The sequence below is a fragment of the Hyperolius riggenbachi genome, chromosome 12 (assembly GCF_040937935.1).
Source record: "Hyperolius riggenbachi isolate aHypRig1 chromosome 12, aHypRig1.pri, whole genome shotgun sequence".
NCBI classification, from domain to species: domain Eukaryota; kingdom Metazoa; phylum Chordata; class Amphibia; order Anura; family Hyperoliidae; genus Hyperolius; species Hyperolius riggenbachi.
In genome coordinates, this window is record NC_090657.1 from 99,315,592 (window position 1) to 99,340,259 (window position 24,668).

At 42.4% G+C, this 24,668-nt stretch overlaps 1 protein-coding gene and 1 long non-coding RNA gene across 4 annotated transcripts in view; one reads left to right on the top strand and one right to left on the bottom strand.

Annotated features, from left to right (window-relative positions):
- Window positions 1-10,137, top strand: part of MLLT6 (MLLT6, PHD finger containing) — a 119,260-nt gene extending 109,123 nt beyond the window's left edge. For 2 of the 3 annotated variants that reach the window (XM_068262708.1, XM_068262710.1), the window contains 3 exons: window positions 861-945; window positions 5,513-5,701; window positions 8,369-10,137. In XM_068262708.1, the coding sequence (XP_068118809.1) occupies window positions 861-945; window positions 5,513-5,701; window positions 8,369-8,410 (316 nt within the window). In that variant the 3' untranslated portion in view covers window positions 8,411-10,137. Of the gene's footprint in view, window positions 1-860; window positions 946-5,512; window positions 5,742-8,368 lie in introns of all 3 variants that reach the window. The other variant, XM_068262709.1, reaches the window with a different exon arrangement.
- Window positions 1-24,668, bottom strand: part of LOC137541429 (uncharacterized) — a 61,861-nt gene that overhangs the window by 29,998 nt on the left and 7,195 nt on the right. Inside the window, exon 2 of the long non-coding RNA XR_011025161.1 lies at window positions 12,083-12,233. This is a non-coding gene — a long non-coding RNA (uncharacterized lncRNA). The remainder of the gene's footprint in view (window positions 1-12,082; window positions 12,234-24,668) is intronic.

Consider the following 24,668-nt stretch of genomic DNA (forward strand, 5'->3'; position numbering starts at 1 on the left):
GGAGCAGAAGTGGTGGGGTATCGATGGCCCATAACATTGCTAACATTGCACTCAATGATCCAGTCAATTCATGTGATTTGAATGATGCTTGATAGATTTCTTCTAAAATCTATCAAAATACTTGGCCATTTGGTGTAGGAATCAATCATTATCTAATCATATTTTAATCAGATAGGGATCAATCTGCTTGACTTATCAGCCCATAATTAATTTGTGGCTGGCTTCAGAGCTTTTGACATCCATTAAGAGAAGAATGCAAGATAGTGTTTTATACCATACATGTCAAACTCCGTCCAACAGGCCAAATCTGGCCCTCAGAGCCATTAAATTTGGCCCTCAAGTGGTTTCCCCACTATGCTTTATGTTTGGCCCACTCTAGACCACCAGGGAAGCTATATTGGAGGTGAAGCCGTAGAACACCAGGGAAGCCATATGGGGGAGGTAGGGGGAAAGCACTAAACACCAGAAAACTGTATAGGGGAGGGTAGAGGCCTCTAGACATGAGGGAGCTGTACAGGTGTTTGAAGGGGGCCATTAGACACCTGGGAACTTCATTAGCGAGGAAGGTAACCAGCAGACATTGAAATTGGCCTGCGACTAGGTCCCAATGTACAATTTCGGCCCACTTTGTATTTGAGTTTGACACCCGTTTTATACTAAAGTTTACTTCTCTCACTGAGTAAGCATTGCATAATTTCTTTCAAAACATAAAAACACACATTTAAAATTGTGCCTGTAATGTTGTAATCTTACGGAGTATAAAAGCAGAGTATAAAAGCTAAAATTCATATGTTCCTTTAAATAAAACCACTTCCTTTTCTTGGGTTAAGGTGTTGATTTTACTATTTTTTACTCCACAGCCTCTCCCCTCTGAGCACGCTGTCAGAACAGCAGAGGCAGCTAGCACAACAGTTGCAGCAGATCACCACAGCTCATCTCACAGTGGTAAGCTTTATTTCCTGTTCCTCTGAGCATCAGCATGCTTTTGTCTAAAAGAAACCAGAAGTGAGAGAGATAAGGAGGCTTTCATATCTATTTCCTAATAAACAATACCAGTTGCCTGGTATCCTGCTGATCTTTCTAACCTCAGTAGTGTCTGAATCACACACCTGAAACAAAAATGCAGTTCAATTTCAGTTTAAAGCTTAAAGGATTTGTAAGGGGAAAAAAAAGAGCCCTGGAGGGTACTTATCTCTGGAGGAGGAAGCCTCTGGATCCTAATGAGGCTTCCCCTATCCTCCTCCATTTCATCGCTGTCAGATGCCAAAATGTGCTGGGCTCCAGGATCATAACAATCTTGTGAGCCTTTTGGGTTCAGGTGGAAATAGCCGAGCCCAATCGAATCCGTTTTACTGCGCAGTGTCTGCTCTCACAGGATTGTTTTGATCCTGGAGCTGGCAGGATCTTCGGCGGCTGACCGCGTTGGGATGGAAGAGGATGGGGAACCCTCACTAGGATCAAGAAGCTTCACCCTCCCGAAGAAAGAACCCCCCAAGGGCTCTTTTTTCTTTTCTTACACTTCCTCTTTAAGTCAAACATCTGATCTGCATGCTTGTTCGGGGGCTAACTTTCACCTCACCCCAAGAAGTGGGCACTCACCCTTAATTATTAACCCTCAGCTAGATGGGTCAGAAGTGCATCAGGGTCATTTAGGCTACCCCCTGCCTTTATGGACTCTCTGTCACTGCTTCCTCATGTGCTGTAGTCCCATGAATATTGCACCTCAGAATAATGCATTCATAGCCAACATAGAATAACTTGCCTGATTTGTTTTATCACTTAAAGGAGTTATCAGACAATTATAATGAAAATAAGTGCTACTTACCCGGGGCTTCGCCCTGCCCCAAGCTCCCAGCATGTCCCTCGCCGCAGCTCTGCAGTCAGCCGTTCGCCACTGCTGCCTCCCGGTCTCCGGCGATGACGACTGGAGGTCTGCCTGTACTGCGCCTGTGTGAGCGGCGCTGTCAATCACCGCGTCGTGCACTGGAGCGTACTGCGCAGGCGCAGAACTACTGCGACTGCGCAGTACGCTCCGAACCACGTGGTGGTGATTGACAGCGCCACTGGCGCGCAGTACAGGCCGACCACCGGGAGGCAGCGCGGGCGAATGGCTGATGGCGGAGCTGCAGTGAGGGACATGCTGGGAGCTTGGGGCTGGACGAAGCCCCGGGTAAGTATCACTTATTTTCATTATAATTGCCTGATAACTCCTTTAACGTGACTCCTCGGGAGTATTCTTTTGGTATTGAAATACCCAAACGGTTTTATGCTATGGTGGCTATGAATGTATTATTCTGAGGTGCAATATTCATGGGACTACAGCACAAGAGGAAGCAGTGACAGAGTGCCCATAAAGGCAAGGATCAGCCTAGATGATCCCGGAGGCTTCTGACTCATCTAGCTGAGGGTCAATAATTAAGGTTGAGTGTAAGGGTAAGTTTCCACTTCTTGGGGTGAGGTGGAGGTTTGCGACTTGAGTGTTGTAAAGGATCGTCTCTGCCACAGCTGGGTTTACTATAAGGCACTTTAGGCGCGTGCTTACAGGCGCCTGATGATGGAGAGGCGGCTCCTTCCCTATGCAGAGCCATGATGAGAGTGTAAATGAGAGGTTACTCACCTGGCTCTCAACATTTCACTGACGAGATCTCCCTTCAGCCAGGAGCACCTCTAGCTACTTAATACTGAGGTTCCTTTGGCTACCTAATACTAAAGAGCACCTATATCTACCTATGATGGGCATTGTAAGTAAGGGAAAGTGACAGCTGGGACAGCCGGCACACTTGCGGTGCGATTCGATGGGGGTTTGCAGGTTTGTGGAGGGTGAAGTCTAAAGCCAGTAGATCTGTGCCTATCGGCTCCTGTGATGTAAATCCCAGCCTGGTCTCTGCTAAACACCCGCTCACTGCTGGGGTGAAATTGCGGGATCGTCTTTGCATAGACTTGTGTTTATTAGAACCTAAAAATGATAAGTGCGCTATCTAACTTGATTTTATGGTTGTGATTTATAGACTGTTTAGTTTTTACTATTTCTTTTTAATTTGTAGGCAAGGTATGGTAGCCTCCATATCCTTCTCACTTCAGGTGTCCTTTAAAACTAGAGTAACGAGAAGTGTTGCTTCCAGAACCAGTCAGATTACAGCTGTTATTTTTCTGATTCAAGTAACCACACGAGTCTCAACAGCCTGACTGGGACATGGACTACTTTATATTTTTCTGCTCAAGATATTCTTGCTTAAAGAGGAACTGTCGCAAAAATCTTAAAATTTAAAACACATACAAATAAGAAGTACATTTCTCCCAGAGTAAAATGAGCCATAAATTACTTCTCTCTTATGCTGCTGTCACTCACAATAGGTAGTAGAAATCTGACATTACCGACAGGTTTTGGGCTAGTCCATCTCTCCATAGGATAATCTCAACATGGCCTTTAAGGTCCGTACACACGCCGGACTGAAGGCAACGACGGAGCCGCCGTTGCCTTCAGTCCGGCGTGTGTACGGACCTTTATTCTTTATCCTGGCTCTGTACAAATTAACAAGCTGACACATCATTGCATTCCAGCGGTTCTGGAGGTGTGTTTAGCTTCTAAGGGTAACAATGGTTAATTTGCATATATTCAGCAGTGTTGCACTGGGAGACATCTCAAGCTCACTCCAACCTGAATTATCGCAAATTATTTCAGTTTTAAGAAAGCAAACTTTTGTTTTTCTTTATAAAGACACTCCCTGAAAAAGACTTATACAAAGATGCTGGCCAGCCTCCCTGCTCGCTGTACACTATTTTGGCAGTTGGACGGAGCAACTGCCATTTACTAAGTGTTTTTAAAAATAAAGAAAACCTGAGAACCCCCCTATGAGAAGATGGGCTAGTCCATAACTGTCGGTAATGACAGATTTCTACTACTTATTGTAAGTGACCGCAACATAGGAGAAAAGTAATTTATGGCTTATTTTACTTTGAAAGAATTGTACTTCTTATTTGTATGCATTTTAAATTTTAAGATTTTCGCAACCGGTCCTCTTTATGCTAAAGATCACCATTTAGATATATTCTGAGATAAGCCAAGAATTTTGTGGATACAAATAGGCCATATAAATAAGAGACAACCCCTCAAGGAGGCTGTGATCCATCATGAAAAGTTTACTATTGAAAAACTGGTTCAAAGCCCTACCTCACTCTCCCAGATTTTTCATTGTTAGTAAAGGTGAATGTGGACTATGCATTATTCACACAGTTTTCATATTTGATGCAACCATTTCATAGAAATTACCTTTGGAAAAGCCAGTCACGTGTCCTAGAGATTTGTGCAGAAAGTAAAAGAGTGAAAGTTTCTTCATCCGCCCATCCCCTGACCACACCCAACTCTTCCCTCTACTCCAATGTGTGGAACACAGAGGAGGTGGGTAGTCAGCTCTGTGCTCAGAGCAAAGGACTGGCTGGTGCCTCATCCCTGTCTTCTTTGTGTAGGTGATAATAGATGAGGGGAGGAGTTTAGACAGAAAAAGACTATTAATTCTAACTCTAACCAAGCTGCATCTGACATTAGCACAGGAATTCACCATTGCAAACCAGCCACAGAGGCAATTAATAATGCAGAATGGGCTTATGTGCTATGTACAAAAGTTTGCAGATAATTATGTATTCCTCTCTGTATGTGTTGGCAAACACAATACGGAACCAGGGCTTTATCACTTGTATTTAGTCTCTGGTAGATGGCGCAAGTCCCTATACTTTGACTCTTGTGAAGGCTCCCGGGCATTTCTTGTGGTCCTGTGATTCATTGTCAAATGACTGACTTAGTGGCCCTTCAGCCTGCCCACAAGAATTTAGAATCTTGGGGTATTCACCAGAGAGGATGTACATCATGATTGTTTGGATCTGTCTATGAGAGGCCTACACTGTACATTTGGTAGGGGACACACAAGAGGACTTGCATACTAATGGAGGACACACAAGGACCTCTATATTAAAAGAAAGGCATATGGAGGCTTACATACTAATTGTGAACTCAGTACAACCTACACGCTAAATGTGGCACATGTGAGGACCAGCAGATTTATTACAGGCACAGTAGTACCTACATACTCCTCTTTTCAACAGGTGTTGAACTTTAATATTGTTTCAAATGAAAGATCCAAGGTTGGCTTATCTGTGCGTATGTACAGTAGGTGTCTGTAATTCTGTATTAACCCTTGCACTCAAAGCGTATACTTGCAGCAATGCATAACACACAGCAATAAAAACTGCCAAACAAAATGGGAGTATCTTGGAAATGGTACCCTCCTTAGAATTGGACCACTCATACATACAAGCATGCATGCATGCAGACAATTCATGCATATATATTTCATGTCCAGGGTGCCTACACATAGCTTGTACTGCTAGTGAGATCTGAAAACAGGTTTGAGAGCCCTTACTTTATCTGATTTTGAACTACCTATTCTTCCTAAGGGATTGCACTGAATAAATATACTCTCTTTGTTTATTTGTCCCATTTTTGTTTTAACCTCAGGAGCAACAAAATGTCCTTTATCAGCTTGTTCAGCACCTCCAGCAGCGACGGGACCTTCAACGTCTGATGACGTCACCAGCTGCCCCAACTCTGCTTCCTGTGACATCGGCATGTAGCACCATGACATCATCACCTGCCCCACCCATCCTTACTGCACAGGCCCCTCCTTTCCTGGGATCTCAAGGCGAGGTGTGGGTCCAGAAAACAGCATGGATGATGGAATAATAATGTGAGATGGGGATCAAGAGTAAAAACCCTCAAGCAGCTTGAAGTATCATGACACTTTACAATTTACACTCTTTTATGGCCATAACTATTTCATGTGTGTGAAAGCTTCGTACAAGACAGCAGGGGGTAATATGTGATCTTTTAAGCATAGCATATACTATATATTTAATAGATTATACAGTTATAGCACACCTGAAGTGAGAGGAATGTTGAGACTGACGTTTATTTCCTTTTAAACAATGCAAACTGCCTGGCTATCCTGCTGATCCTCTGCATTGGAAGGAAATGACAAGACAAGACAAATAACATTTATATTGCGCTTTTCTCCTGGCGGACTCAAAGCGCCAGAGCTGCAGCCACTAGGATGCGCTTTATAGGCAGTAGCAGTGTTAGGGAGACTTGCCTAAGGTCTCCTACTGAATAGGCGCTGGCTTACTGAACAGACAGCCGATATTCGAACCCTGGTCTCCTGTGTCAGAGGCAGAGCCCTTAACCATTACACCATCCAGCCACTACTTGATAGAGCGCGAAAAACAGATCAATGAAACAACTGATAAATGTGTTGGCACCATCAACACGAACTGATCAATCTAAATGTCGATTGTTCATTAAATTGTATCGTTCATTAGCACCTTTGCTTTCTCTGTTGATCAGTGACGCTATCCTTCAAATTACAGGATCAACAGAGTTTGTATGCCTGAACTGGCAAAGCCAATCTCATTTCAGCAGTCTATTTTTGGGACAGCTGATCCTTTCTGACATTAGTTTTTCTTAATTATGTTCTGGATCCTCTCCATGTTCAGTCTGTAGTTACCAAGTTTGTAATAGCAGTACTTTCAAACAGATTTTAGGTGTAAATGTATTAATAATAAAATAGCATTTTACATGGGCAGGGCAGGAGGTGATAGATGATCAGTGGTTGCTTGGCACTTGGCAGTCACATAATCCAAGTCCTTAAAAATGGTTTGTATAAATTATGCTTTGCAGCAGTGCTGACCTTATGGACATAGCTCTGTATCCTATAATCATCTTAACCATTTCCGGACCATGTTGGTTGAAATTTACGTCCTGTTTGTGGCCGCTGATTTCCTACAGGACGTAGATTTCAACATCCGTGCCACGCGGTCCAGTTGTTACCACCAATCGCATCGCTCTCTCCCCGCTGCAGCTCACTCGCCCTGCTGTCAGTATGACGGCAGAGCTCCACGAGCCGATCAGGAGCCGATTTCATTGGCTGCTGACCCCGTCATCACCGTGAGCTGATCTCATTATCTCACATTGATCACAGACCAATGAAAGCGGCTCCTGACCTTCTCACAGAGTTCTGACATCATAGAGACGGCCGAGTGGGGGGCTGAGGCGACGGGTGAGCGGCATGACGTCGGCGAGCCCCGGTATTTGGTACCAGTAGTCTTTGGTCCTTGACCTCCCTAGCGGTATTGACTGATATACACGTTCATACAAAACATGCTGAGAACAGTATAAACGTGCATACACGTCAATACTCTCCTGCACCAGATACTAGACCCTTGCTTGACACATTTTGGCAAGTTACAGGAAAAGAAAGGTTATGAAAATAAATAGATCACTTTTTGCACAGAAATTCTGGAGAAATTGAACGCCAGGGAGGTTAAGGAGCCAGAGACCTCTGGTAACTAAGTGGTTGAAAAATATGCAGTCTTCCTAATATTCTGCTTTGTGGGCTGCCGCTACCTAGAGTGTTTCTTCACCATACTGCATAGATCAGTCCATCATTTTCAGCCAAATAATGGATGCCAGCAGTGTACAGTGCTCCTGGCTCCACACACAGCTACTCCTAATCCTTCCCAAACATGACCGCACTGGAAGCTGGACCATGACCTTTCAACACCGTTTTTCCCGTTTCCCCTTCTACTTAGCACTGAGGCCCGGAACACACTACGATGGATTCTCCGAATCCATAAACCGCTTGTGAATTCAAAATCACGAAGTACAGTAATTTTGTGCGCAATTCCTGGAGTGATTGAAAAGAAATGCAATTTGCCCCGTTATTCCTTCAATGTGATCGCTCTGGGATCGCTCCTGCACTGGAACCACTATCATAGAGCTTCACTGTTGCAGTGCTTTGCTGATCACCAGTACACACAGGCAAGCAGGACAGGAACGAACAAGTCTTGAACAGCACAGATAGATGGCTCCCATGCAGTCATGCAATATCAATATCACAGCAGTATCACAAGTGCCATCTACAGGCCAGAAGTATAAACCCATGACTGTTGGCAACATGAATCATGTACTCTGTAGCACTGCGGAAAAGCCATCAGTAATATATAGGGCCTAATGATAATTATACATTCCAAATGTGCTGTTTTATAGAGCCATTCAGGACTTATGGTAAGTCAGAGAACCAAGGTTTGTCATTGGCAAGTATTAGTTCTATATTTGGGCGATGAATCCCATACCTTCTCTGAAATCTGAGCAGTAATTGTTACACACACACACACACGTATGTTGGGATTATGATGATAATCATTATTATGATACTTCACACTGCTGAGGAATTCCTGCATTTTCCTGCAAGAGGAGGATGCATGTATGTTTCTGTCTCGTACAGATCTGAATGATCCCGTTTTCTGTTTTATTTTGCAGAGGGGTGGTGAGAAGACTCCCACAAATCATGACAAGGGATGAAGGACGCCTCAGAGTCCACCACATCGAAACTTTCTCTAGCCAACCAAAGGGTACTGGAGCAGAGGAGAAGGTCTTTCCAGAATCAAAAGTAGAAGAGGTTACCCAGAAAGTAGAGCATCGCCAACGCACATCTATAGAAGAGATGAATCTGTGCACAGTACTCAAAGTCTCTGTCCCAGATTCACAAACATCTGTTGAGTTTGTCTGCAAACCATACAGAATGTATGCCTTTTACTGCAGGGTTCTGTTTCTACAGATCACTCTATGAGCTTCCACGTCTTATTATCACTGTCCCCTAGTGGCTGATTCTGGAAGTCATTTCAGTGCGTCTAAATCACACAGGGAAAACCGTGGGCATTGTGTGTATGAATTGCTTGAAGGAAATCTTTGCCCATAGCAAACATTTATTTTCCAGCTTTTATGGTATAAGTCGTAAAAGAAAATCTTTATGAAAACTGGATCACACGTAGAGTGGCCATTGAACAACTGCATCTTTCAGAAGATAACTTGTGATTGGGTACCAGATTCCATGTGGCCATTTTTTTCCTTCGTTTGTCATGAATGAACTCCTTTGTTAGGAATCATGGTCCATGAGATACATTCATACATGCAGCCCCGTGTGTGTCCATGTAGACAACGATTTACATGGCCTGTCTGTCTGCCGGTGTGGCAGTCTGAGCCATCCCTTCTCCTTATTCGCAGTCATCTTTTCCTTTGGAAGTATAATTGTCTGCACTCGCCCCCACATCCCCTTGCCTATTCCGTTCTGTGCCGCCATGGGCGGAGCCTGAAGCACCTTGTGATACAATGTATCAGTCCATGTGAAGGATGAGTGCCGGCAAATTCTTCTTACTCTTGCACTGTCCTTGTTCTCTATGTACATGAGACATTTATTTTATAGATGTGTGCTTTTTTTTATATATATATACATATACATATATATTTCTATATATACATGTATATACGCACATCCATGTTTTTGTTGTTAATTTTACCCTATTTCTGTATCATGTCACTTAATACACAGAGCGATAAATGTAGCGATTTTACATTGTGACTTCTTTAGCACAAGATGTAGATATTTTTGTCTATTTGTGTCTTATTGGGGTACATTTGGAGTTTTTGTAAAAATCCGTTTAACGGGGGCCCGGCGCACTTGTAATATAAAGCTATACACCGGTATGTTAAAAAATAACATATAGTAGCCCCAGACTTTGCACCTTCCAGAAGTCGCATATTGCGTCTCAATGACTGTTTTTTGTACAGAAGTCGAATTGTCTCTTGTGTGGAGGGTTAGCTATTCTGTGGCTGGTGAAGCATGCTGGGAGTTGCTGTCCTGCACTAGTGAGCAAGTCACGTGATCTGATCACACAGCAGTGTGTTACCCGTAATGTCAGTATGTTTCTGTTCGAAGGTTGTGCTTGAGCAACACAAGATGTTCTGTATTGTCACTGTTATAAGACATATCTCTAGGCTGTACAAGTGAAGGCATCAAAATAATAGATGATGTTCGTGGTACTTTCTCTTGAAGACATCCAGGTGCTATTGGGTTTATGGAAGAATTGTGTATCCATTACTAAATACTCACTTCTGATTAATGGCAAATGTTATTTAAACTGGCTTACCTTGTTTTTATATGCATATAAAATTCAACTGCAAGTTGATTAGTCTGGGTGTACAAAGAGAATATAATAAGAGATCTTGCTCTTTTTAAAGGAAACCAGAGCTGAGAGAATATATAGAAGTTTTATACATACCTGGGGGCTTCCTCCAGCCCCATGCGCACAGATCGATCCCACGCTGCCGTCCTCAGTCTTCTCCAGCTTCGGTACCGGGTCCCGTAACTTCAGCCTGTCGCGGCCAGTCTGAGCAAAAGAAGTGCGCCCATATGTAGAGGGCGCACTTCTGTTGCGCAGACTGGCTGAAGTTACGGGCCCGGTACCGAAGAGGGAGAAGACTGAGGATGGCGGCGTGGGACGATCCGTGCGCATGGGGCTGGAGGAAGCCCCCAGGTATGGATAAAACTTTTATAATCTCTCAGCTCTGGTACACTTTAATTACTCATGTAGGAAGAGGGGAACTTCCGTGCAGTCTACCTATACTTAACACATTGTACTGTTTCCATGCTTACAGAGAAGTGCAACTTGTTGTAAAAAAATAAAAATAAAGCTTAATTGCTGATAGTCTGTAGTGTACTGGCAAGCATAAATGGGAATATTGAGAGTTGGAAAGACAGCAGTTCATAAGCACATCAGCTGCGTTAGGAAGTTGTGCAAATTTAAGCTAATGGGAACCGACAAACCGATACGTACCTAAGGAGAGAGAAGGTTCTGGGTCCTATAGAGTCGTCCCGTTACTCTCACAGTCCCCTCGTTTCAGTGATGTCACCCCCCGTTTGAATCCCCCACTATGAGAAGCTTTGGAAGTCTTCGGGAGCCCGAGTGCTCCTGAAGATGGGCGACTCTGTACTACTCATGCTTGAGCGCGCTAGAACAGGTGAAGTTTGGAGCTGCCCGTATTAGGGGAGCATACTGACGCCCCCTTGACTAGTGACATACTCCTGACTGGACAGGAAGTACGTCACTGGGATTCTTGTTAGTCTGCGCATGTGCACCATGCTCCCGCCGTGCACACTTGCTGCATCGCCCATTGACTTGTATTGTTGCATAATTCCTGCAAGAGGCAAGGTTGATGCGGTAACGCGGTGTAGCCATTGCGTCGGCATTGTGGCAATTTGCATACTTCCGGTGCACCATGTCGCGTAGTGTGAATGGTGCAAGTCTCCATAGACTTGTATGACCCTAGCAGTGGGGAATTGGCGCGGAATCGTACCACAGGGAAACGCAGTGCGCAAGTGTGTAAGGGGCCTCAAACAACAAGGGCCTGTAGTTCTTTTCACCTCTGCCAACCGTATGCCCGGGTTTTATACTGTCCTGGGAGTAGCTGGGAGACGGCTTGCGTTACCAACGAGCAGAAGACATGACTCTACTGCTCTAGCCTCATTCCCAGGCATCGGTAAATAACATCAGATAAGGGGCTAAATAGGAATATTTTTAGAGAGCACTGCAGTCATAATTTAAGAATTGATATTCTTCCATAAACCCATTGTTGCTTGGTTCTGATTATTTTCTAGGAAATTACCCAATATCCCTACCAGTGTGAGGCTTTGATTTCTCCTTGATCGACATAACATTTTTAAAAAATAAATATCGATTGTTCTATCGATTGATCAAAACTCAGTGAATGTATGGCTAGCGTACGTTATCTAGGCTATGATGACCTAGATTTAACTCTAGATACAAATCTGGTCCAGCCATGGGCCACCTGGGGTTCTATGGCTTCTATAGCACTGCCAGCCTCTACACTGGTACAAATGGTCTAAGATAAATGTTAGCACTTCTTGTTTTACAGATCTCTTGAGCTAATTGAAAATACATGAACAGGTTTTATATAAATATCTGTGGTCGATCTGAAAAACATAGCCTGTTAGAGAACCTCTGATGGCGTTCATATGTAGCTATGTGCTGTTTACAGACCCCTGATACTATAGAGAAGCATTCACTTTGCCTATTTTACCTTCAACTGTTGAATCAGTTTCAGTTTCAATAATAGACATTTACTGGAATTGGATTGATTATTTGAAGTGAAAACAGACAAAATAACAATGTTTACCTTTATAACACGGCCACAGTAGCAAATCAGCCATCAGGCATAGCGGTGGTAGCTGGTAGTATTCTGTATTAAAGACTTCATTTTCTCTTGGGTATCTCTAGTGTGCGGTTTTAGTTGGTCATGTGACATTTCATGTTAAGGTCAAGAAAACCTAAAATACAATTTGTGTTATATAAAAGAGGTACATTTATCTGTTGAAATATGTATATTTTTATATGATATACAGAGTCCCATACAAGCATAGAACAGATCTGTGGTTGCAAGGCATGCATGGTGCATAATCATTGTGTAATACCCACTTGTACTGGAAAACAGCCCTGACTGATTGACTCCACAAGAGACCTCCATGTGCTATGGAATCTGGCTTCAATATATATAATAATAATCCAAACGTGTGCATAGCGCTTTTCTCCTGTTGGACCCAAAGCACTCAAGAGCTGCAGCCACTAAGGGCACTCAAGGGGCCACCCTGCAGTGTTAGGAAGTCTTGCCCAAGGACTTCTTACTGAATAGGTACTAACCCGGGCCAGGATTTGAACCCTGGTCTCCCGGTTATAGGCAGAGCCCTTAACCAGTACACTATCCAGCCAGATTAACCTGTTAGTGTGGAGTACAGATTTAAGTTCTTATTAAAATGTTAACGAAGCCTCTTTTATATAATGTAATAGGAGTTTCGGTTTAAATGACCTTCTATGTTGCCTGCTAATATATTTCAGAAGCACTGCTGTAGCATCTGTGCTATTGTTTGTGTTACTCAGACTAGAGTCCTTGTCTGTCCCTGTGTTGTAATGGTCAGGCTTGTGGTAACCCTTGTAGGCCTGAGACAGTAGTATCACTGACCTGCTTATTATTCCATGTCTTAGGACTGGTTAGGAATTTGTACGTGGTTAGTAAATACATGGGAATGTTGGGTAAAGTTGTGTCCTGAACACGAGCATAAAGCAAATCTGCCCCAAATCTCAGAAATACAAACTGAAGATATACTGACAAACAAATCATACATGTTACCGTTTCTTAAAAAAACGGATCGGTAATTCCAGATGGATGTTACTAATGCTAACGTGGCCATAAAGCCAATGAAGCCTCTGATCTTTCCTTACTGGACAATGAAAAGGCCAGTACAGAGGCTATGGGAGATACAAAGGGTGGTTCTAAACTGTTAAAGTGTTGATGTCCTTATGCTTGATAGGACCCTGGTCAATAATGCAGTATACACGCAGCATGGATCTCACTCCCATGTTAAGATACTGAGGCATTGTAGAGGGGATGGCTGATGTGAGAATAGGGTGACTTTTAGCACTAAAATGTACAAATATTTTACAGAATTACCACTGTCCAATAATAAAATATCAGTAATTTTACCAACTTTCTACTAAAGGCTGTTTCTGGCTCCCAAATCTCCACAATGCCTTTTTTACACATGCTGATCCCTATTTAAAGAAAATATGGTGTCTGAGTTTTGCCACTGCTTCCAGTGGCGTAGCTAAGGAGCTGTGGGCCCCGATGCAAGTTTTACAATGGGGCCCCCCAAGCACTCTATACATAACAATTGATACGGCGCATCAAAACCTGCCAATGGCAACAACAGTGTCAGAGGTGCAAGAAGGGGATGGGGAATAGCTTGTTAATGATTACCATTATTCAAAGTATCTATAGAAGTGATTATTATGAGCACAGGACCAATAGAGAGCTAATACTGTAGTTGAGGGAGGGCCCTTCGGGGCCCTTCTGGCCCAAGGGCCCCGATGCGGTCGCTACCTCTGCAACCCCTATTGCTACGCCCCTGACTGCTTCTAAAGCGTTTCCTCCCCCATCGCTTGTAAATGATATCGCTACACTTCTTATGTGCAGATGTAGCCAGCCCTCTCCAAAAAGACTGAACGCAGAGAAGTACAAGGCAGTGTGGAGTCATTCCTCAATAATTAACAACGGCAATGCTTGTATATTGCATAACTGACATTTTACCTAGGCTTAATATTAGTACTCTAAAAGTCAGAATTTGCATATGGCTTTATCAGTCTATTTGTCTGGAACTACTGATAATTTTGACATGTATGTTTTACTGTGTCATTGTTCATTTTATGCTCATTTCATGCTGTTCAGGTGTATGGTGGGTTTGCTTTGACCCTCTAGACATGTTTGAATGACTAGAATCTGACTACTCAACAGCTCTATAGACACTTGGCAGTGATAATTCTAATCAACCGTCTTTGATTTGCTAAGAATAATCTTCCTGATCTGGGGAACATAAATGATCAGGGCAATCTGCCCAGGTGACTGGTTTGAGGGTATGTTGGACCTCAGCAATGGTTGCTGAAAGGTCTGTGAATTGGCAGCAGTGCAGTTGTGTAGTCCTGTAATTGGGTAGTTGTAATTATGGGCCCTTTTCCACTACACAGCTGAATCACAAAATCGCAAATCGCTAGTGATTTTTAAATCGCTAGGGTTGTTACTTTATCATAGAAATCATGAGGAGTATTTTCCACTATAGTGATTCGATTTGGAAATCGCAAATCGCAATCGCTTTCTGGAACGATTTTTAGAGTGATAATGCAATGCAAATGAAAAATCGCAATTGCATAATGGAATTAATAAAAAATTGCAATCGCTGGCGTTTGTGATTGCGATTGCTAGTGGAAAAGGGTCCTTTGGGATGTCTTATTGGCAGGTGGATGACACAGGAAGCTCCAAAGCTGCAACGGGTGATAATGTCAGCAGACTTGACTGTAATGTGGCCAAGCTATAGCTGGCTGAATGGAATGCCAGAATAGGCTGCTTCCACACAGGGACGTTACAGGCGCACGTTAGTGCAGCCTGTAACGCTCCCCCAACGCATAGCAGCAATGTAACACAAGTGGGCTGTTCACACTGCCCACGTTGCGTTACATGTAACGCTGCACGTTGTAGTGAAAGTGCAGCATGCTGTGCGTTCTAGCGGCTTTAGCCGCGTTAGACTGTTTGCACATGCCCAGTGGGGGGCTGAGAGGAGGCGGGGAGATGCCGCTACAGTAGCCGCGCACATGGCTACTTAATATGCACTGCACTGGCGGCCGCTGATTGGCCGGCGGGACCACGTGATGCAGAGTGTCTTGCTCCGCATCACGTGGTCCCGCCGGCCAATCAGCGCCACTCTGGGAGACCTTATGCGGATAGAGCCGCCTAACGCGGCTCACTCTACCGTCCTCTCCCGCACCACCATGCGTTGCATTAGGGGCACGTTATGCGACCATAACGTCCCCTAAAACGCAACGTCTTGGTGTGTAAGTAGCCTAATGGTAGAAATTGATCATAGATATAGCTGTTTTCCTGGCATTGTGCTTGAAAGTGACCCTATAGTTGATATGTATGAATCAGCTGTTATATCCTAAAACAGCAAATGTTTAATGAAAGTACAATTGCTTTACAATTGCTTGTTTTTTTTTTTACCTCGGAAATCTGTATTACCCCTCCTGGCGCTCAATTTCTGCTGGACTTCTGTGCAAAAAGTGGTTCAATTAATTTTCATGAAATGTGTGGCTGTAACTTACCAAGATGTGTCAAGCCAAAGGTCTAGTATACATTTTGAGTATAATAACAGTTTCAAACACAAAAATCGTGTCAAAAAATAAATTTAATTTTCCCTTTCTGCCAGGACACAATTGCCCCATTCTCCAACTTTTAGGCAGAAAATGTCCAGGTTTCCAGAGCATGCAAAGACAAAAAAAAAATCACATACAAATGTGAATCTTAATGCGGAAAACGCATGCAGGAAAAAAACGAAACCTGCTGGACAAGCCTGACTCGTCCGTACCGCCAGGGAAGGTTGACCAGCCACAAGAAAAGTGCAGATCAATATGACTACTAAATAGTCTACAACTTAACTTGTTGACTCCCATATGATCACTTCACCCCCTCCCCCCTTCTGTTGACTTCTGTTGGGTCTCTGAACTATGCACAGAATATGACGAGTCATTAGAAGGGAGGAAGTGAAGAGTGATCACTTGGAAGTCTGTATAAGCAAACTTGAGTGGGCTGCAGGTTTTTTTTGTGTTGCTGGATAACACAAATGTGCTTTCTGTGATAAGATCGTCTTCATGCATGACAATGCACCAACTCATGGCATCTGGGCTTTTATAAAACATTGGTTCAGGATATAACAGTGGATTTGATATGCATGGATCACTTTAAGCGTGACAGGCTAAATTTCACATAGGTTTGGGCATATGCACTCTTTCCATAGTTGAATGTGTTGCTGTGTGGGCATCTTGTTTTTATGAAAGGCATGGATGGAACACAAACCAGTACACATTAATAAGTTCTACTATACTATTTATGTAGTATGTTTTGTTTTTTATACAGACAGTTAAGCATTTGTCTTAACTTTACCTTTCTAGATTACACTTCAGAAATGATTCTATACACACATATATATTTTTACTGACAATTCTGTGTACAAACTCTGTTCTCGCTTTTGTTGCTTTTATTGCTGTTATTTCAGAATTACTTATGACATTTAGTACAACCTACTTGGCAGGTGATGTACACATTCTGATCCGTCCCTCACTGGGTACAGCTGTGTCCCTAGTCTTCTTTCCTACAGTTGCTGTGACTCTTTGCTTTTACAGATTGTTTGTGTCTTCAGAGTTTAGTTTGCTGTTGCTCCCTGCATAACACACCTAGGCATTTGTGGCTGGCAGATGCATTGACTTGTAGCTGTGCAGATTGTTGGGCCTCATTTATCAAAACCAGTGCAATGATCAATGGAGCAAAAGCGGACCAGTTGTTCAGTGTTACCTATTAAGCTCCATGGATAGGCTGTGGCTTGAAATGAACAAGGAGCGGGGGTCGACCGAGAATAGTTTAAAAAGAGGTACTAACGACGGTAAGACAGCGATTATCGTCCATGTAGACCGATCCGTCCTGGCGATCGTTTTGCATGATAATCAGTGTTAGTTGTTCATATCGAACGGTAACAAACGATTGCTCCATTCAAACAACTCATGTGTGGCTAGTTACGTACTTCCCGGTTTTCAGTTTAGCATTACCGCTAACGATCCTATTGGTAAACCATCACTATGCTGTTGTTGAATTTAAACATGTTAAGGAGTCTTCTTTTTGTTGCAAACCATTGTAGATCACTTGTTTTACAATGACGGTGATCGAGCCTGTGTAAGGAGTCTTATAATTATGTTTATCTACCAGATAAAGCCTGATTGGTTGCTGCAGCCAATTCCACCTCTGTTGCGATAGTTTTGGTTGCTGTATTTTGAAGGCAAAATTGAAGAAGACGTCAGTCACCAACTATTTTACCACCACGTCACTCTTAGGATCAATAGTCAGTCTGAAACTGGTCAAAGGTCTGATTAGGCTAACAAGGTTCAGTAGATCAATGGTTGATTTATTAAGAAAATCTATATATGGTCTATGGTTGGTCATTGCAATCTGTAGTCTGCACAGATAAACAAGGATCTGCCCTAGTTCTGTAATCTGCCACTTATAGAATTATTATTTTGAGGGAAGGAATGAATTTAAAGCCAAAGTTCACCTTTTTTTTGTTCTTCTTTCCTGTCACGTTTGCTGCACCTTATTTTTTTCTTTTATTATATTTAATTATCTTTTCCTCTGCCTTATCATACACGATTTATTCATATTGCTGCATCATTCTGACCACCACCAACATTTCAAATTTTACTGGGTGCCATATAGATTTACAGAAGGTACATGCTTTCTTGGGTTTATATTGCCATTGTTAAAATACATTTCAAAAGTACCTGACGAGACATAGGTAAAGGTCTCCAACAAGGACAGTGACAACAGTAAATCCAAACTTCGTTTTTTCTTCTTTTGTAAAATGTGGAGGGACATAAACCCTCATCAACTTTTTATTGCTGCTCTTTAACTTCCTGTCTCCAGAATCACAAGGTTTTCCATTATCATCCTAAAGGCCCATATCCACCACATGATTTTTCCGAACTATTTTTCATGACGAGCAATTCTTTCTGTGATAACGCGCAATATTGTTTAATGACGCACGCCACCTTTAGCAAGTGTTCGTTTTTGAGCGAACACCATATTGGACTAAGTCACGTAGTATTCTTCTGTTCCACATTTCAAAGTATCAGGCGTTGTTAAGGAGCGCACACTACACTGCCTGTATCGCACGTAGCGTGCCTGTGGGGGCATTAAGCCCCGCTAGTATAATTAGCATGCGTAAGGCCATTTAACTTGCGCTGTTGCAGCTCGTTACTGTTGATGAATCAACACCATAGTTCTTAAGTGGTGATGGTCATGTCTAAAAGAACTGATGGAGAAGCATGTGATCAGTTTGGTCAGGTGATAGATATGTAAGTCTCTGATATGCTAGTCATGATCATGTGTTAAAGCACAAAGTGATCACAGAAAATCAGAGCTTTGCAAATCTATCAGCTGATCAAACAAATCACATTCTTGTCCTTGAATTCTCCTAGACATGACCATCACTAGTTCTCATTGGGGGTTATACTACTAGCATCTGTTCTTGATCCTCCAGTATCAGCTTTGAGGCGGTAAGAGTACACAAAGCTGCTTGGATTTATTTTAGCACATTCTAGCTTTGGTCACAGGAGTCCAATGACTTCCACCCAAGTTACCAGCTTACTCTGCATTTATCCTGACTACTATGAAGGTAGGAAACCAAATAAAGATTTGTGATTATTATGGCTCATGACCGATGACCTTTCATCATAATCTGCATCCAGCGGAGAGATGAGAATAAATAAGCTCCTGGGAGTAAGCATTACCACCAGTCAGTAATTTGCTGAATGTTATCAAAATATATATGTCAGTGGTTCCAAGGCTTTACATGGTTGCTGCCTCCTTTCTTCCTAGACCACATCCCTAGCGCTTCATCTATAAACACATACTCTGCTCTTTCTTTAGTATGTGGGTAATCCAAATAAGTGGATAAAACAAACAAGCATTCATTCATCCAGTGTTGTTTTGAGCAGCAGTCGAGGAAGAGAGTTCTCAGAGAAATGCTGCTTGGCTCTCAGCCAAGCAGCGTGTTCTGCTCTGTGGAAGGGGAAGATGCACAACTGGCAGCCTGCTGCAGGAACACCCTTTGAACCATCATCCAGCAAGAGCAATCCATCCTGGTGGTCTGACACAGGGGAGGTCAGATGATCGGGAGGTGGTCAGGTGATCAGGAGACACCTGTATGCACTTTAGATGTTCAACTATTTGCAGAGATCACGTTGGCAGGAAGTGTGTATGTAGCTTATTTTTTTTTTTTTTTTACTTCAAACAACATAATGCTAATTTTATTTGTCATAACAAGTGTAGCACATAGTAATGAAGGCTTATTTATGAAGAGTGGGAATGGGCCGTTCTTCAGAAAAGTGGGAAAATGCCTGCTTTTCCTCCAGTATAACCTTTTTTCAGATTGCCAGATTTATAAACCTTGCGGTCGGTCTAAATGGTTGCCACTTTTATGCTAGACAGACGCTTTCTATAGGATTGCTCACTTCCACTAAAGTGTTGTTGTTTAACAATACTTGAGATTGCTGTGTTTGTAAACTGGTAATCAGCCTGATCTCCTCTTTATTGATCAGCAAATAATGTTTTCCACTTTCCCAGTATTGCCCACTGAAGGTGAGAAGCATCGTCTGTGGCAGTTTGCTGCTGATTACTCTAGGAAGTAGCAGTACACAACAGCTTTGGAAGTCATAGGGCCTCACACTGCTTCATTCTCTGGCAGGAAGGGATAGGTGCAGCAGGAGATGAGACTCTATTCACGTCAGTAGAGCTGGAGAGCTGGAGATCGCCACTTTAGGATAATCCCTTTCTGGCAATCAGTGTTGATCGTCAGGAAAGAAAATATGGGCACTCTACTATAAGTTTGGCATTATAAAACTGGAATTAAGATTTTAAACAGCAGATAACAAAAAAGTTGGTATTCTGTATAAGGAATGACCCTCTTTATAAACATGTGATAAACAGGACCCCTAGGGTGTAACTTGCATAGTGGGGTCCTGATCAGTGAAACAATATACATGCATTTTAAGAAAGCAACATGTCACTCCCAGCCCATATAGCACAAGTCAGTGCTTATAGTAAATGAATGCAGAGTATGTTGATCTCTGAAAAATACACTTCTAAAAAGTTCCCCGTGCTTGTACAGATGGGCAGGCAGTGAGTGGGTCTCCCTGGGGACAGCAAAGACCTAGCACCAGAATGCCATTTTTTATTCTACTGAAAAGAAATAGACTTTGTTACTGTCTGCTTCACCATTGGCAATATTTGAATTCACTTCCTTGTCCTACTGATAGGAAGTGAGGATAGATCCCAGCATCCGTGGGAACTTGACAGAGGCTTTCATACTTCCCTATGTTCCTCTCCTATAACCTGTCTGCCTGATAAAAGCATTCTGTACAATCCAGGATGAATTGTGACCATTATCAGCAGAGGGGATGCAGGCTTCTATGCTTTGTAAACATTTCATCTCAGTATTCACATATAAAAAAAATGCAATTTACACAAGTACAAAAAACAGGTCAAAGGATGAGTCAATCATGTTCAGAAGCAATCACGCGTCTTTACATTCCTTAACGTGAACTTTTATAACTGATTTTGTGTATCTGTTAATTGTCTGTTTCCTTTTATTTTGGTTTGTTTTAAAATGCAAACTTGTTCTTGTTCTAAAAGCACCCTCTCTGGGTATGTAAGACACTGTTTTGTATGTTAGTATTATGTAGCATTTAGACATTTTACCATGCTGCTGGACTGGCAATCACCATAAGTAGGAGCTGCAATGTCACTGTTCCATAGCCAGTATGATGAGTCATAAAGCAGACCTATATAGATGTAAGGAGAAATAATCCCCGGTATGGCTTCATACTAGCTGCCGTCCCACTGGCCTGTAACACTTGTTTTAGGAAATACGGCTGCAAATAGCCCTACCGGGCCCTTTAGATTGTTGTAGATCCAGGTATAGAATCATAGTTCCTCGCTCTGTCCTGCCAGGCCTGACCATCCTCCGGCTTCAGCATTCGTGCAGAGTCCAGAGGATGGTGTGGGCGGGGATGGCTGCAGCCTCCACTTGAAGATCAGTGATACAGCCTGATGCAGGGATTACTTATTAAATCGATCGTATTTCAGTATATGAAACCGGTATTAAGGCTGCTTCCTATGCATCCTATCTGTAAAGCCCAGTTCCACAAATGACATCTTCATAAGCTCCACAGCAGGGTCCATAAAATGTTTTAGAATTTCTTCTATGGAAGACCAGCTAGGCTTACTTCCAGGACGGGCCTGGAGTTGGTTTGAAATGCGACTCTTATCAAGCTTTAGGGACCCTCCGGGGCTTAAGAGAGTCCAATTTGAGTACCGTAGCTGTGCAATGCAGTCAGGGTGAGAAGACTGTATGGAACGCTAGCTTTTACCACCTGTGTTCATACTTTATCCACTGTCCTGCACTTTGACTGGACAGTGGACTGACAAGGGATGGATTGAGGACGGCAGTGATTTTCTCTGGACCAGTTCACATTGATCTGTTCCATGTTTGTCTATTGCAGAAAAGTCCTGCTGTTTGCATTTCTGCATATAGCAGATCGATTTCGCATTAATTAGATCAATGGCATCCCTCTGTACCGAAAATGGACCGTGCAACCTGACCCAGCAACAAAGACGAGTGTTGCATTTAATGCAAATCTCACATGTCATATGAACCCAGCCTTATTGCAGTCCTCTGCAGGATAGCCTTAAAGCTGACCTTCACCCCTATAGATGATGCCACGTTAAAGGCTGAAGGCTGTCTTGCAGGACTTGCAGGAACTATTTACGATGAAACTTTTTGTTTAGCACCAGAGCAGTTTTCAGTGCTGTGATTAACTGCTGATAACTTTCTATTCTGAATATTCTGAATCTGAAATTGTTTTTCAATGATGAATAAGGCTTTCTATGTATAAAATGCATAACCAGTTTTAGTAGAATATTTTGAAATACAGTTGCAAAGAACTGAACAAACTGAACAAAGGCGCTATTTTGCAAATTAGCTTCTCACTACTTGAGAACAATGAAGATATTTGAAATATGACCCAGTATCTATTAAGGAATTATTTCATTTTATAAAAATAGGATTTGTATTATTTATTTGTATTTTTTAATGATTTCAAACACCCAAAAGTAGACCACGGACCAATATCACTGCTGTACTGCAGTTTCTTACCCCACACTCTACCAACTCTTTCATTAACCATAATTTTCTTGGAAAACTTGAAAGGCTTTCTAGTCTACAATGAAGCTGACTTTTCAAGGAAAATTGTATTTGGTTTTTTTTTGGTCACAAGTATTTGTGCCTATGCCCAGCCCTCTTATGTTCTGCCGATGAGCAATTAGAGGGCTGGACATTGTAAGGAAGGGCACGTTACAGTGACAGACACTTCTTTTCGGTCTTTTACTGACCTGGCAAATTGTAGTGATCACATTTCACAGCAGGAATCCACTACTTGGCTTCAAACGAAGTCTTTACAAGAGACATAGGATCATTCATTTCATATTTTTATTTAAAATCTTTAGGAAAATATTCTGAAGGTTGTCCTTTGATGTTTAAGGCTAATGCCACTTGATTCGATGTTTGCATTTTGGGTGGAATGAGACCAGGTTAGACACCATCTGGCTCTGAATGATAGATCTCTTCCCATCCAAAGCACATTTCTGATAGGCCTAGCCAAGCTTTTCAGACAAGCATTAAATTCAAAGAGTATATGAAGGTATTAAAGTGAAGCTTTTAAATAGAAAAATATTTACCTCAGTAGTAGGAACTCTCTGGATAGTCCAGAAGATTCCTTCATCCTCCTCGAGCCCACCAATCCAGTGCTGCGACCCTCTAAGCATATCCGACAAGGGCTTGCCTGATATGCTTTTGTGGCTACGCCCTCATCCGTGTACGAGTACAATCTACACCTGCCCAGTAGCATAAACCCACAGCTTTGTGCTACTAGGCATGGGTGGATAAATCGGCACACACACAGCACTGACTGGCTCGTGCATGGACAGTAGCACAGCCACAAAGAAGAAGAGCGTCAGCCGGAAGTGATGGGGTCGAGGAGGACTTGGGAAACCTTTGGACCATCCAGAGAGGTTCCACTACTTAGGTTATCTTCCTTTTTTATCCTCACAGGCTAGCTGTAAGCACAGTAGGTAATGATTGATACTTGGTCTATCGTCGTTTTGCAGAAGGATGTTAAACTTGGACTTTGGAATCCTGGTAGGAAAATGTTCATTAACAGTTCCAGGGGCTGCATGTTAAGCAGTGAGTTTGTTGAGGGTCCGTTTTTGACTTGCACTTAAAGCCACCATGAAATGCTCCTTGCAATAGATTTTGCAATTTACAAGCCAAATATATTCCTTTATATGAATTTCAACCCAATTCTTGTATGTGTAGCAAAGCGTGAACGCATTACTTGATTTTCAGCACTTTTTTTTTTTTTGAGGGGGGGGGGGGGGGGGGGAGGAGTGGGGAAGAGAATAATCCAAAACCTGGAATGGAAACAACCTGCATACACCATGTTAATTTAAATTGTTTTCAAGGTTATAGCTAATTTATATTGTGTATTTTTTATTGAAGCGTAAAATGAAAAAGTGGCAATGGTTGAAGGCTATTTTATTTTTCTCTTTTTTTATGTTACCCATGTAATCTTCCTATGGGATTCCTTGTTATATTTGTAAATATTTTTGGTGTCCTTTTGTCTATATCTGCAGGAATAACTGACATGACTGTTTCTTAATGATTGTTTAAATAAAATATCCGTTTTGCTTTAACATTTTGAGAGTTGATATTGTTTTTTATTATTCAATTATGGAAAGAAAACTTGTAATGAGTGTTTGCAGGGATAGCTATGGGGGTTCTTGTAAACCTGTTAAGTGTACAGCTACTTTCATAGCTATTCTGTACTATATACACAAATTTATGATTATCTTCCAGTCCCATTTTTAGGCTTAGTTTACATTATAAATCGCAATTGCTGAGCGCTTTTGTGAGTGCTTTTTGAAGCAATTTCACCGTCTTTTTTTTTTGATCGATTTGCAATTTTTGTAGGCACTTTAAGTTTTTTATTGTTTTGCGATTTGAGCTTTTCTTTTTTTCAGACAATCAGGAAGTGAACTCTTTGACCTGGAACGGAATATGTTTAATGTAATTTATAATGAAAAGCGCTCACAACACTACCACAAAAGTTTTGGGACAGTGTTCTGTGGACTGATGAAACAAAATTAGAACTGTTTGGGCCCATGGATCAACGCTATGTTTGGAGGAGGAAGAACCAGGCCTATGAAAAAAAGAACACCTTGCCTACTGTGAAGCATGGCGGGGGATGTCAATCATGCTTTGGTACTGTTCTGCTTCTGCAGGTACAGGGAAGCTTCAGCGTATGCAAAGTACCATGAATTCTCTTCAGTATCAGGAGATATTGGATGAAAATGTGATGCAGTCCGTCACAAACCTGAGGCTTGGGAGACGTTGGACCTTTCAACAGGACAATGATCCCAAGCATACCTCCAAGTACACTAGAGCATGGTTGCAGATTGGAACATTTTGGAGTGGCCATCGCAGTCACCAGACTTAAATCCG